The sequence below is a fragment of the Eleutherodactylus coqui genome, chromosome 2, assembly GCF_035609145.1.
Source record: "Eleutherodactylus coqui strain aEleCoq1 chromosome 2, aEleCoq1.hap1, whole genome shotgun sequence".
Taxonomy (NCBI): Eukaryota; Metazoa; Chordata; class Amphibia; order Anura; family Eleutherodactylidae; genus Eleutherodactylus; species Eleutherodactylus coqui.
The window spans coordinates 176192818-176208065 of record NC_089838.1 but is presented as its reverse complement, the minus strand read 5'-3'; the positions used below and the strand labels follow the sequence as shown (position 1 = coordinate 176208065).

The following is a 15248-nucleotide window of genomic DNA, read 5'->3' as shown; positions in this document are numbered from 1 at the left end:
TACAAGTGGAAACAGATGCATTTATAATTCCCTGTGGACCCACAGCATGGGTGGGTGCCAGGAAGCCACCGGCGGTACATAGAAATATCCCATTGCATTGCCCAACACAGCTGAGGTAGTAATGTCGTGCTTAATGCAGGTGGGCTTCGGCCCACACTGCATGCCCCAGTCAGACTGGGGTTCTTTACAAGTGGACACATGTAGGTTAAACTCCGTGTGCACCTACAGCATGGGTGGCTCCCTGGAACCCACCGGCGGTACATAAAAATATCCCATTGCATTGCCCAACACAGCGGATGTAACGTCAGCTGTAATGCAGGTGGGCTAAAAATTCATTTGATTACACTGTAGGTGAGGGCCCACAAAAATTGCTGTATCAACAGTACTAATGTACATCCAAAAAATTGGCCATGGCCAACCAAGAGGGCAGGTGAAACCCATTAATCGCTTTGGTTAATGTGGCTTAAGTGGTAACTAGGCCTGAAGGCAGCCCAGTTTAACTAAAAATTGGTTCAAGTTAAAGTTTCAACGCTTTTAAGAGCATTGAAACATAAAAATTGTTTAGAAAAATTATATGAGTGAGCCTTGTGGCCCTAAGAAAAATTGCCCGTTCAGCGTGATTACATGAGGTTTCAGGAGGAGGAGCAGGAGGAGGAGGAGGAATATTAGACACAGATTGATGAAGCAGAAATGTCCCCGTTTTGGATGGTGAGAGAGAACGTAGCTTCCATCCGCGGGTGCAGCCTACGTATTGCTTACGTATCGCTGCTGTCCGCTGGTGGAGAAGAGAAGTCTGGGGAAATCCAGGCTTTGTTCATCTTGATGAGTGTTAGCCTGTCGGCACTGTCGGTTGACAGGCGGGTACGCTTATCTGTGATGATTCCCCCAGCCGCACTAAACACCCTTTCCGACAAGACGCTAGCCGCAGGACAAGCAAGCACCTCCAGGGCATACAGCGCTAATTCAGGCCACGTGTCCAGCTTCGACACCCAGTAGTTGTAGGGGGCAGAGGTGTAACGGAGGACGGTCGTGTGATCGGCTACGTACTCCCTCACCATCCTTTTACAGTGCTCCCGCCGACTCAGCCTTGACTGGGGAGCGGTGACACAGTCTTGCTGGGGAGCCATAAAGCTGTCCAGGCCCTTAAAGACTGTTGCACTGCCTGGGCTGTACATGCTGCTCGATCTACGCACCTCCCCTGCTACCTGGCCCTCGGAACTGCGCCTTCTGCCACTACCGCTGTCGGATGGGAATTTTACCATCAGCTTGTCCGCCAGGGTCCTGTGGTATAGCAACACTCTCGAACCCCTTTCCTCTTCGGGAATGAGAGTGGGAAGGTTCTCCTTATAGCGTGGGTCGAGCAGTGTGTACACCCAGTAATCCGTAGTGGCCAGAATGCGTGTAATGCGAGGGTCACGAGAAAGGCATCCTGACATGAAGTCAGCCATGTGTGCCAGGGTACCTGTACGCAACACATGGCTGTCCGCACTAGGAAGATCACTTTCAGGATCCTCCTCCTCCTCCTCCTCAGGCCATACACACTGAAATGATGACAGGCAAGCAGCATGGGTACCGTCAGCAGTGGGCCAAGCTGTCTCTTCCCCCTCCTCCTCATGCTCCTCCTCCTCCTCCTCCTGAACGTGCTGAGATATAGACAGGAGGGTGCTCTGACTATCCAGCGACATACTGTCTTCCCCCGGCTCTGTTTCCGAGCGCAAAGCGGCTGCCTTTATGGTTTGCAGGGAACTTCTCAAGATGCATAGCAGAGGAATGGTGACGCTAATGATTGCAGCATCGCCGCTCACCACCTGGGTAGACTGCTCAAAGTTTCGAAGGACCTGGCAGATGTCTGCCAACCAGGCCCACTCTTCTGAAAAGAATTGAGGAGGCTGACTCCCACTGCGCCGCCCATGTTGGAGTTGGTATTCCACTATAGCTCTACGCTGCTCATAGAGCCTAGCCAACATGTGGAGCGTAGAGTTCCACCGTGTGGGCACGTCGCACAGCAGTCGGTGCACTGGCAGATTAAACCGATGTTGCAGGGTGCGCAGGGTGGCAGCGTCCGTGTGGGACTTGCGGAAATGTGCGCAGAGCCGGCGCGCCTTTACGAGCAGGTCTGACAAGCGTGGGTAGCTTTTCAGAAAGCGCTGAACCACCAAATTAAAGACGTGGGCCAGGCATGGCACGTGCGTGAGGCTGCCGAGCTGCAGAGTCGCCACCAGGTTACGGCCGTTGTCACACACGACCATGCCCGGTTGGAGGCTCAGCGGCGCAAGCCAGCGGTCGGTCTGCTCTGTCAGACCCTGCAGCAGTTCGTGGGCCGTGTGCCTCCTATCTCCTAAGCTGAGAAGTTTCAGCACGGCCTGCTGACGCTTGCCCACCGCTGTGCTGCCACGCCGCGCGACACCGACTGCTGGCGACGTCCTGCTGCTGCTGACACATCTAGATTGCGAGACAGAGGTTGAGGAGGAGGAGGAGGGTGCTTTAGTGGAAGAAGCATACACCGCCGAACATACCACCACCGAGCTGGGGCCCGCAATTCTGGGGGTGGGTAGGACGTGAGCGGTCCCAGGCTCTGACTCTATCCCAGCCTCCACTAAATTCACCCAATGTGCCGTCAGGGAGATGTAGTGGCCCTGCCCGCCTGTGCTTGTCCACGTGTCCGTAGTTAAGTGGACCTTGCCACTAACCGCATTGGTGAGGGCGCGTACAATGTTGCGGGAGACGTGGTCGTGCAGGGCTGGGACGGCACATCGGGAAAAGTAGTGGCGACTGGGAACTGAGTAGCGCGGGGCCGCCGCCATCATAGCTTTGAAAGCCTCCGTTTTCACAACCCTATACGGTATGCATCTCAAGGCTGATAAATTTGGCTATGTGGACGGTTAACGATTGAGCGTGCGGGTGCGTGGCGGCGTACTTGCGCTTGCGCTCCAACACTTGCGCTAGCGACGGCTGGACTGTGCGGTGGAGACATTGCTGGATGGGGCCGAGGACAGCGGAGGTGAGGGTGTGGGTGCAGGCCATGAGACGGTCGTGCCTGTGTCCTGAGAGGGGGGTTGGATCTCAGTGGCAGGTTGGGGCACAGGGGGAGAGGCAGCGGTGCAAACCAGAGGCGGTGAACGGCCTTCGTCCCACCTTGTGGGGTGCTTGGCCATCATATGTCTGCGCATGCTGGTGGTGGTCAGGCTGTTGGTGGTGGCTCCCCGGCTGATCTTGGCGCGACAAAGGTTGCACACCACTGTTCGTCGGTCGTCAGGCGTCTCGGTGAAAAACTGCCAGACCTTAGAGCACCTCGGCCTCTGCAGGGTGGCATGGCGCGAGGGTGCGCTTTGGGAAACACTTGGTGGATTATTCGGTCTGGCCCTGCCTCTACCCCTGGCCACTGCACTGCCTCTTGCAACCTGCCCTGCTGCTGCCCGTGCCTCCCCCTCTGAAGACCTGTCCTGTGTAGGCGTTGCACACCAGGTGGGGTCAGTCACCTCATCGTCCTGCTGCTCTTCCTCCGAATCCTCTGTGCGCTCCTCCCTCGGACTTACTGCCCTTACTACTACCTCACTGCAAGACAACTGTGTCTCATCGTCATCGTCCTCCTCACCCACTGAAAGGTCTTGAGACAGTTGGCGGAAGTCCCCAGCCTCATCCCCCGGACCCCGGGAACTTTCCAATGGTTGGGCATCAGTGACGATAAACTCCTCTGGTGGGAGAGGAACCACTGCTGCCCAATCTGAGCAGGGGCCCGAGAACAGTTCCTGGGAGTCTTCCCGCTCCTGAGCATGTGTCATTGTAGAGGAGTGAGGAGGCTGGGAGGAAGGAGGAGCAGCAGACAGAGGATTCGGATTTGCAGCAGTGGACGGCGCAGAACTGTGGCTGGACGATAGGTTGCTCGTAGCACTTTCTGCCATCCAGGACAGGACCTGCTCACACTGCTCATTTTCTAATAAAGGTCTCCCGCGTGGACCCATTAATTGGGCGATGAATGTGGGGACGCCAGAAACGTGCCTCTCTCCTAATCGTGCAGCAGTCGGCTGCGACACACCTGGATCAGGAGCTCGGCCTGTGCCCACACCCTCACTTGGCCCTCCGCGTCCTCGACCGCGTCCACGTCCTCCAGGCCTACCCCTACCCCTCAGCATGCTGTATTACCAGTGATTTGATTTCCCAGGCAGGAAAGAAATTGGGGCAAGGCTGCACTCAACTGTAGCTGGTTGCGTCTTATTTTTTTACGTTCTCCACGCAGCACACACGTACCCAGAGCCCTTAGGACTGACAGAGTCAGGGCAAATATACTTTTTTCCCTTTTGTTTAAAAGGATAGGCCCACTGCGTCTATTCACTGAATAATAAGTTTAATAACTGACACTCTGTTGCGGCCCTGCAAAAGTGTCACAGAACTTTACTGTTGCAGAGTTATTAACTGTGGCAGAGCAGGTATTTCCCAGGCAGGAAAGAAATTGGCGCAAGGCTGCACTCAACCGTAGCTGGTTGCGTCTGATTTTTTTACGTTCTCCACGCAGCACACACGTACCCAGAGCCCTTAGGACTGACAGAGGCAGGGCAAATATACTTTTTTCCCTTTTGTTTAAAAGGATAGGCCCACTGTGCCTATTCAATGACTAATAACTGTGTTGTGGCCCTGCCTACACAATTCTGTGCCTGTAGTATCAATGCAGGGTGCAATGCTCTGCACCGCCGATTTTGAGAAGAAAAAAAAAAGCAACACAGCTAACAGCAGCCTGCACAGTACTCCACACAGTTAAATGTGGCCCTAGAAAGGACCGTTGAGGTTCTTGAAGGCTACACTCACTCCTAACACTCTCCCTGCCTAAGCACCACTTCTGTCCCTAATGCCGGGTGCAATGCTCTGCACTGCCGATTTTGAGAAAAAAAATAAAATTCTCCACTGCTAACAGCAGCCTGCACACACGTAGATGTGGCCCTAAGAAGGACCGTTGGGGTTCTTGAAGCCTACACTCACTCCTAACACTCTCCCTACAGCAGCTCCAGCACGATACCACTGTCCCTCAGCTAACTCACAAGGCATCTGAGCCGAGCCACGGGAGGGGCCGATTTTTATACTCGGGTGACATCTGATCGCCCCAGCCACTCACAGCAGGGGGGTGGTATAGGGCTTGAATGTCACAGGGGGAAGTTGTAATGCCTTCCCTGTCTTTCAATTGGCCAGAAAAGCGCGCTAACGTCTCAGAGAGGAAACTGAAAGTAACCGGAACACCGCGTGGTGCTCGTTAAGAGTAACGAGCATCCCGAACACCCTAATATTCGCACGAATATCAAGCTCGGACGAGTACGTTCGCTCATCTCTAATCAGCATCTGACTTGGGACCTCCCAAGGAAGAAATCACTTAATCATTAAACCAGGGGGCTTTGGGGAGTATTGGGCACCCGTGGATTCTGGGAAGTGCCTATACTTGTTCACTCGTTTAAAATGACTAGTTTAAAGTAGCTGTGAACATTTGTGTAACGTTACTGATATTTCAATAAAACACATTTTGAACAATAAACCTAAGATCCCAACACTACAAGGCAACAGTGCTGACCACTGCGCCACATTCACTGAAGAGTAGAGATGAGCGAGCATGCTCGCATAAGTCAGTTACTCGAGCGAGCTTTGCTCTTCTGGAGTAACTGCATTCTTGTCCGAGCGTGCTCGGGGGAACGGCGGGGGATAGCGCAGGGTAGCGGGAGAGAGAGTGAGAGAGAGAGATTATTATTATTACCTCTTCACTCAAGACAGTGGTTAAGCATCAACTATTTTTTAGATGAGCTGAAACAAAGGGAACTTGTGAACAAATTGTTGCTCGTAGTTCTTTCTGTTGATGGCCATGTTTACATGGAACAGCTGTTGCTTACATTCACTCTATGGAGCAATTATTTGGACGACTGTTGTCCCATGTAAAGCCACTCTTACTCATGCTGACATGGTGGAGCAAACTGATTTTTGTTGCCAATGTATTACTGTAAGAGGAGACCATACATGTAGTAAGCAACCACGCTGCATTAACCTGACGCACATCGATCTGCATGGGAGCTGTACACTAGAAACACTGGAAGTTTTTGATCAGCGATATCTTAACTTACACATGTTGAACACAAGGCCTGCGGGCTAAACCTGGCCAGCCACCTAATTTTGTATGGTTCACCGTCCATGCAGCAAACCCATATAGCATTCTACTTACCTCGCCTGCAGCAGCAGTCCAGCGGAGGCAGTGCAGTCTGTGACCGCTGACTTCTTTCCCCTGGTGTCTGCGTGCACCATCCTGTATTCAACAGGCATGCCGAGGGGAGAGGTCAGCGGTCACAGACTCTGCACTGCCACTGCTGGACTTCTGCTGCAGGTGGGGTGAGTGAAATGCCTGTAGTGATGCCAGAGGCCAATAGGGGAAAGGGGGGATTGCTATTACTACTGGGACTACTATGGGGGTTAGTCACTGGCGTAACTATAGGGGATGCGGTTGCACCCAGGCCCAGGAGCCTTAGAGGGCCCATAAGGCCTCTCTTCTCCAAATAGGGAGCCCAGTACTATGAATAAAGCATTATAGTTGGGGGCCCTGTTACAGGTTTTGCATTAGGGCCCAGGAGCTTCAAGTTATGCCTCTGTGTTAAGGGGTTAAGAGAAATTGGGGGGGCCCCCAAGATAAACTTTTGCACCCAGGCCTATGAGCTTTTAGCTACGCCCCTGGGGATAGTATTACTATACAGTCTTACAATTAAAATCGGCCCTTTGAAGGCAACCATAAGGTTAATGTGGCCTTTAGTGAAAAAGAGTTTAACACTCCTCTCAACTGTTACTTCATTTTTTTAAATTTTGGATTCATTATAGGAAAAATAATTGAAAATGTGCAAAATATCAACTAATGGAGTACCAAATCTACAATTACCATTAGGATTATATTTATAAATCAGGCAGCTATGTTCTTTAAGGTGGACCTCATGTCAGTAAATTGATTGAAGAAAGCAACAATCAGCCCAAAATGGCTGATCCTACACAACAACAGACTGGATTCAAAGATACAGGTAATAGTTTAGAATCACATATATTTAGTCTGTTGGGAATTATGGTCAATTCTATGTAATGCATGAAGTATATGGTACTTTTAGTACATGGAAACACTAGCAAATCATTAACAGATGATCTGGAAATACTGGATATGTGCTTAAAGGGGTTGTCTCATGAAATCAAGTGGGGTTATACACTTCTGTATGGCTATATTAATGCACTTTGTAATGTACATCGTGCATTAATTATGAGCCATACAGAAGTTATTCACTTACCTGCTCCGTTGCTAGCGTCCCCGTCGCCATGGATCCGTCTAAATTCGCCGTCTTCTGGCGATTTTAGACGCGCTTGCGCTGTGCGGTCTTCTCCGTGGTGAATGGGGCCGCTCGTGCCGGAAAGCTGGTCCTCGTAGCTCCGCCCCGTCACGTGTGCCGATTCCAGCCAATCAGGAGGCTGGAATCGGCAATGGACCGCACAGAGCCCACGGTGCACCATGGGAGAAGACCTGCGGTGCATCGTGGGTGAAGATCCCGGCGGCCATCTTGGTAAGGTAAGTAAGAAGTCGCCGCAGAGCGGGGATTCGGGTAAGTACTAAACGGTTTGTTTTTTTAACCCATCCCTTGTGTTTGTCTCGCGCCGAACGGGGGGGCCTATTGAAAAGAAAAAAAAAACGGTTTCGGCGTGAGACAACCCCTTTAAGCAGTTTTCCAAAGCATAATAGACTGTACAATTTTAGATCTCCATGTAAAATGACTAGCATACAAATAAACTGCACAAAAGGGACTTCTCCATTCTCACCTCTCGTTCCGGTTCTGGACAGCAGATTCATACTTCTTGCGAAGCCCCATCATTTCTTGCTCTGCCTGGTTAATCATATTGGTAAGTCTCCCAATCTCCATTTTCTGCTGTTCCCTCTTTTCTTTCACCTCTTGAAGATGAAGGCTAAGCCTACTGACATCCTTCTGCAAGCTATCCCGTATCATATGGTTGTTGGTCTGCTTTAAGATGGCCTTTTGAAACTGCCTGTTATAAAAAAAATGTAATTATATTGTATTAATTTTATTTCAGGAATAATTTTGTTATTTTTTTCTCCAACTACAGGGTATATGACTAGAGTATGGGGGACAGTCAAAAAAGCAACAGTTTCTGGAATTTAAAAAAGTTAAATATTTTTGCACAAGTGAGGACTTGTGCATGAATATGCGACTTTTTGGCTATTTGTGCCACCCTTGCCACTTTAATTGGGTGGGGCTTTCAGGAGAGGGCATAGCCATCCCGGACCGACACATTTATGTATAATTTATGCCAGAAACTAGTGTAAATTATACACGCTGCAAGTGAATGGAGGTGTCAGGATGCACCTAATATACAAGGAGGCATGCGCCTCTTAAATTATAATGCAAATCCTGCACTGGGGTAAATCCTATAAAGACTGGCATTTAAACTAAATTTTCCCCTGTATGTATATACATAGTCAAAATGCATAAAAGTCCTAGTTTTTTTTTTAACAACTCGTAGACTATTAAGGAGCTACGAATATTTGAACGTACCAGTAAGCACATTATTTTTCTTTTCAACTAATTAAGTATTTGTAAGTACATAATGGGGCAAATTTCTGAATGGAAAAACTGGCATATTAAAGTTGTAAGTTTTGGCCCAATCTCCCCTTGTACAAAAAAAGGTGACTTTTCTTGAATTCACAGCAGCATGCACCATTTTTTTAGTTTTTGGTTTTTTTTAAAAAAAAGGTATGTATCTTCTCGGGAGGAGATGTAGCTGTCCCCAAATCAAGAGATTTATTCATTTTATGTTGAACGAGATGTATTTTTTAATGGCATCACATGGGGTACACATAATATATTGCATAACCTTAATTAAATGTTTTGTGGGGGGAGATGAAAAAAACAAACAGAAATCCCACCATTGTTTTGGGGTTTTGCTTTAACAGCATTCGCCATTGGGTAAAAATAACCTGATCTGCTTCAGCATGCTTACTATACCAAGTTTATATAGTTTTTTTTTTTTACTACTTTGTTGTTTCCATGCTGCAGTTGCTATTGATTCTGGCATGTAAGGGGTTAGACTGCCAGGATCTGAGGTTTCCCGGTTTCTGGCAGTTACAACAGGAGCCTGGCTGTGAGTAGTCAGCCAAACTATCGCCTTAAAAATGTATACGCATTTTTAAAGCCCTTTAGTAACCGATGTAAAAAGTCATACTGGCGGTACCTAAAGGCCTATTTAGACACAATGATTATTGCTTACAATTCGCTCAAAAGCCAACTTTTCAGCACTAATTGTTGTGTCTAAACGCGCTGCCATCATGCACTGTTCGTGTACTATTTGTTCATCGCTCATTTCTAGCAAGCTAGAAATCAACGATGACTCTTATCAGCACCAAGACCTTAAGAGGTGAAGTATGTTTCTTTAACTCATTTTATTGCATGATGTAAATGAACAATAAACTTCAAACAATGTTCACATTACATGAGGCAATGACAATATAACATTGCGAGTTGATATGTATTTACTAAGAGGTAAATGTTTTTCACACATGAGTATACCACATGCAATGTGTGGTGTCTGTGAATATTATATAGCACATGTGGTGTTCAAAGCAAGTTGTGCCCAAGTTTCTCATGTGCATACAGGCTTAGGCCTCATGTTCGCGGGAAAATCAGGCCCGCCGCGGATTCTTCATGCAGAATCCCGCAGCGGGTCCCTCCTTTCCCGCGAACATGAGGCTAAAAAGATTAAACTTACCTGTCCAGACGCTGCGGATCTTCCCTCCGTCGCGGCCGGATCTTCTTTCTTCGGCCCGGCGGATGTGCTCGGCACGCTCGCAGCGTGCCGCGCGCATGCGCCGGGCACTCCATTTTTTAAACTTCTGCTCTCCCGTGCTACTGCGCCAGAGAGCAGAAATTCGGATCCGGACGGTTTCCATGGGCTTCAATAGAAGCCTGCGGGAGACCCGCACTAAAAATGGAGCATGCCGCGGGTGTTTTCATGCAGACGCAATACACGCATCAGGGGAAAATGACATCCGCAGGTATTTAACTACCTGCGGGTGTCCAATGCATCTCTATGGGGCGCGCATCACGCTGCAGATTTTAAATTACAATTTTGCAGTGGACATGAGGCCTTATAGGTATGGTGTCTCCTATCTTTTTTGGGGGGGGGGGGGAGAGGGAGTGGTGAAATGGGTGGGAGTGGGCAATTCTGAGTTTTGAATGACTAAATTTCCTGGCAATTTTGTAAATATGTTCTCAAAATCACATAGAGTTGAACACCATGCAAAGTCATTATCACATTAAGGCCAATGTGGCTAAATAGTATTATGTCTGCATAATTACACAATTGCATTACTAAAGCACCATGAAAGATTACCAGGAACGGTATCACACAATCGGGTACTGTAGCCTTCTCTTCATACTGCTTATTACAAAAAGGGAAAGCAATTCTGTACCCCAATATAATCACATTTTAAAAAAAGCTTATGAAAGAGGAAGTTCTCTATTAAAGTTTTATATCCGTTACTGTAAAGTTTTATGCATCCTAATATAAGAAAATTATACAAATTCTTAGATACTGTGCTTTTAGTGAAGATTGTAGTATGTATCTATTTAAAATTCTCTTTCCGAATACTCAGACACATTAGGGGGCTGAGATATGCTTTTATCCAGCCAGTTCATAATTTTTCTACATCGCATTATGCTATACAGACCTTTCTTTGCTTGTAACATTGGTTCTCAGAATTTCCATCTCATTTCCATAGATTTTGAGTTTTTCCCGAAGTTCTGCTGCACGTTGGGTAGCCATCTGAATTAGGCTGACACACTTGTTTCTTTCATTGCGAATTATGTCATAAATCTTGGCAAATTCTTTTAGTCTATAACATTAAAAACTTGATTCAGTCTAAAACATTAGAAAAATGCCAACCTTAACTGTAGACATCCCCACCTTACCGAAGTCATTGTAACCTCTGCACACCAAACGGTTAGGCGAGCACGATATCGGTCTGTGAATCCCACCCCATATCGCGCCCTCACCATGTGAATGAGAGGTGTTTTCATGTCAAAACAGCCTTGCATCACCCCATTCAAAAGAATGGGGTTCATATTAGTGAGATTTGTGCGTCTCACATGAAGCTGGCCTTACACAGACTAAATTGCCTACCCTTTTAAATAAATATTTAGTTTCCATTGTCATACAGTAAGAACATTATTTCATATATAAAGATATACTGAGCTATATTGTTTCTTTCCTGTTCAACAAGACCCAAGTTTTCTGTCCTGTTAAATACACCAAATATCACACATTGTTAAAACTAAGAGGTCCTAAATTTAAAATCAGAAATTATTACAGAAAATTAACATAAATCTTGTGTAAAAAGAGTAGTTCTCTGGGGCAAGAGTAGTCCAAAGAAAATGTAATCTACTGAACAAACCAACATTTAATAGGGGAGTATTCCATGAAATGGATAAAATACGGAAAGGAATATGTGATGAGCACAGGAGGTTAGATGTTCTCTACTACCTCACTCACTCATTTAGTGAAGTGAAAGGTTGTTACAATATGTGTCATACCAACTGTTCATAAGCAATGGTCAATAGAAACAGACGCTTATCCCAGATTGAATTGGAAAACGTCGGTTTGATTACATTACTGCTCAAAAAGATCAGCGGGGTGAACAGTTGATTCTATTGTTAGTCCAGATTATAATTTTAAACCAACGCGTTTCGCTCAAGGTGAGCTCCTCAGAGACCAAAATCACCTCTAATAATTTAATGCACAAAAGTGCAATGGAAACTGTTTCCTGACACATGTTGAAGACAAATTTATTCCTAGTCCCTTAATTGAGGTTATAGAGGGAAATAGGAGCAGCGAAGGAATAGACTAGTCAGGTGCGGTATCTCAACACATACGCAGTTTTTCTTCACAATTGCAATCCTCTGTGAGCATATGGAGGACGCAATCTAATTGATCTCACAAGAGATCCTTTCCACGATCGAATGTGCCAATACTGCACTATTTCTATGGTCTTGCTATATTCAAATTGGACCTTATATTAAAGATACAACTGTCTTTTTTCATATCTTTTCTTTTTATCTGAGACTTTTCCTAATTCTGTTCAGATGAAAAAAGCTAGCTATAGTGATTTTCTAATGCTAGCAGAAGATAAGACTAGCATAATAGCCCAGCAAGATAAAGAAACGAAATAAAATAACAAATGGATAAACCAACAGCCCAGATGGTAGGCTGTCAGTGCAGTGCAGTTTCCCTTGCACTTTTGTGCACAAAGTTATTAGAGGTCATTTTGGTCCCTGAGAGCTCACCTCAAGCAAAACGCATTGGGCTAAAATTATAATCTGGGCTAACAATAGAATCTACTGTTCACCTCGCTGATCTTTTTGAGTAGCAGCAAGCAGTAATGTAATCAAACCGACGTTTCCCAATTCCATCTGGGATAAGCGTCTGTTTCTATTGACCATTGCTTATGAACAGTTGGTATGACACATATTGTAACAACCTTTCACTTCACTAAATGAGTGAGTGAGGTAGTAGAGAACATCTAACCTCCTGTGCTCATCACATATTCCTTTCCATATTTTATCCATTTCATGGAATACTCCCCTATTAAATGTTGGTTTGTTCAGTATATGGTTTTTAATGGAAATCATTAAAACATAAATATTTTTGGTAGTCCAGTCAGTGAATAAAATTGTGTAAAAAGTTTCCATGCAAAAAGTAACCAAATTTCTAGTGTCTCATCTATCCAGCTCAAAGAGTTCCAAGTACCAGAATATTTGCAATTCAGTCTCATTAACAATAAAGTTTGCAATACAAAAAGAAAGCAAAAAAAAAAGTCTGGTGATAACCAAATAAAGTTAAAATAAAAAACAAAATAAATTTCAGATCTTGTTTCTAAAAACCTTAGAGTATTAGCTAAAGAAAAAAAGGATAATTAGGCGGAATATGGCCAGTAAAACATGAACATGGTAAAACCAGCAAAGATGGAGGATTGGGGGAAGGAAAGGAGAGGGAAAATGAGGAAAAATATAAATAAAATTAAATAAATAATTGAAATTGGACTTGGGATAGGCATAGGTGGTTTGTTTATGGAAGTTATAGATCAGTGAAAGATTAGGAGGGTATATGAGGATGGGCATTTTGCTTTCAGGGAAGCCATATCCTTTCAAATTCTATGTTAGAACCAAGAAGAATTCAAGTTTTTCTTTAAAGGGGTATTCTCATCGCAGACTTTTATAGCATATCCATAAAATGTCCCATAACAGTCTGATAGTGCAGGTCCTACCCCTTTAACACTGATATTATCAGGCAGAGATTTAACTTTGTGGAAGAGGACTGAGATTTTATTCCGGGAGTATACACTTGTAATTCAATGGTGAGTAGTTTAAATGTAAGGAAGGCGGACTTAAAGTGTAGTAGTGCCACGTTTGTATCTTTATGTGTTATAAAACCAAAGAGGCTGTGCAAAAGACCAAACAATATGCAGCAAGCCAGACTATAAACCAGAGGAGCTAAACTCTGGTATCGTTCACATGGCAGATTTAGTTGTCTGTAGTTGCTGCTCCCCAATCTGGGCTGGGTTGAGTGGGTGGCTGAGTATAAGTCTGCAGTGAACAGTTTAGCTCCTCTGGTTTATAGTCTGGCTTGCTGCATATTGTTAGGTTCTACAGCCATTGTGCCGACCCTACGGCCATTGTGCCGGTCTTATGGCGATTGTGCCTGCTCTGCACCTCATCAGGTATTGCATTTTTGGCTATTTTCCAGTGAAATTTGTTTTTGTGTCCCCCCTCACCTCTGTGATTTTAATTTACCTTACAGTGAGATAGTGTAGGTTCTGATGGACGCGGTGTGGCCTTGCCGTTCGGCGCGTCAGCTTATGCCTCTTGGCCAAAATGCTAACTAACACCCGCATTTTATTAGTGTGTATCAATATTTCCTTTATGCAGTTTGCTATAGACTTCTGGGGGAGCCCAAGGTGTCAGCCAGTGTGGCGCACTGTTAAGATACGGGACAACCCACTGTCATGTCAGTGTGAGTTGTAATCCTGTATTGTGGGACACACTCATCTATTGGCTGGCCTCTGTGGTATCGTTCACAATGTAGATTTAGTTGCATGCAGTCGCTCTTCCCCAATCTGGGCTGGGTTGAGTGGGTGGCTGCATATAAGTCTGCAGTGAACAGTTTAGCTCCTATGGTTTATAGTCTGGCTTGCTGCATATTGTTAGGTTCTACGGCCATTGTGCCTGCTCTGCACCTTATCAGGTATTGCATTTTTGGCTCTTTTCCAGTGAAATATGTTTTTGTGTTCCCCCTCACCTCTGTAATATCAATCAATATACTATTAATAGGAGGGATCATTTTCATAAATCCAATAGTTAAAAATGTGTTTGGTTGTCAACAAGAACAAATATATCACTCATTTTCTTACTTTTTTCCTGACCATTACTTGAATGTAAATAGAACATTAACAACCAAATATCCCTACTTACATGATATCCTAAATTGTTTTTAAACAAAGCCTTAATATTATCCTAGTAAAACTTAGAACCCTACACACTGCTAAATACAATATATACTCTTCCTTTACATGGTATTGTCATAAATATAAACAGAAACTTGTCACTAACTTTCCCCATTATCAAATCCTTAGGTGGGATATGCGCAGAGAACGCTTTTCATACCTGTAGTTCTCTAGATAGTGCTTCCTGGGGCCAAAATCTCAGTTTTTGTGTGCATCACACAGTTTGCTAATTAGTGTGAACTGTCCAATGGGCTATTCATATGCTGGGACTACTTCAGTTCACTTTCCTGTATTTCAGCAAAACCTTGCCCCTTTACTAGTGAATGCCATCTCTATCTCCCTTGAGCGATCTCATCGCGGGGGGCAATTTGGGACACTGCAAAACCGATCGGGGACTTAAATGCAGGTATCAGAACTGCCTCCTCACTCAAAGCATCAAAACTGATGGCTCGTGTCCATGCTTGTGTATATATGAAGAGCGCTGCCAGTCTTGATGGCATATGTGGTCACCTTGACTTGGAACTCCATTCCAGCTGAGCCCTGAGTCAAGCCTCTATGTAAGTTTATTCTGAAACACAGAAACTTACATGGGCCGAATTGGTATATCTCTTCCAGGTTCATGCTGCCTGTGGTTCGGGTAGCATGAACTTTGTGACATGTTCACTTTAACAGCGATGATTCCAAT

At 45.6% G+C, this 15248-nt stretch overlaps 1 protein-coding gene across 2 annotated transcripts in view; it reads right to left on the bottom strand.

Moving 5' to 3' along the window:
- The window catches only part of CCDC146 (coiled-coil domain containing 146), a 129349-nt gene that overhangs the window by 28520 nt on the left and 85581 nt on the right, over positions 1–15248 (bottom strand). For both annotated transcript variants that reach the window (XM_066591993.1, XM_066591994.1), the window contains exons 13-14: positions 10736–10900; positions 7813–8037 (exon numbers count right to left, since the gene is read on the bottom strand). In XM_066591993.1, the coding sequence (XP_066448090.1) occupies positions 7813–8037; positions 10736–10900 (390 nt within the window). The remainder of the gene's footprint in view (positions 1–7812; positions 8038–10735; positions 10901–15248) is intronic.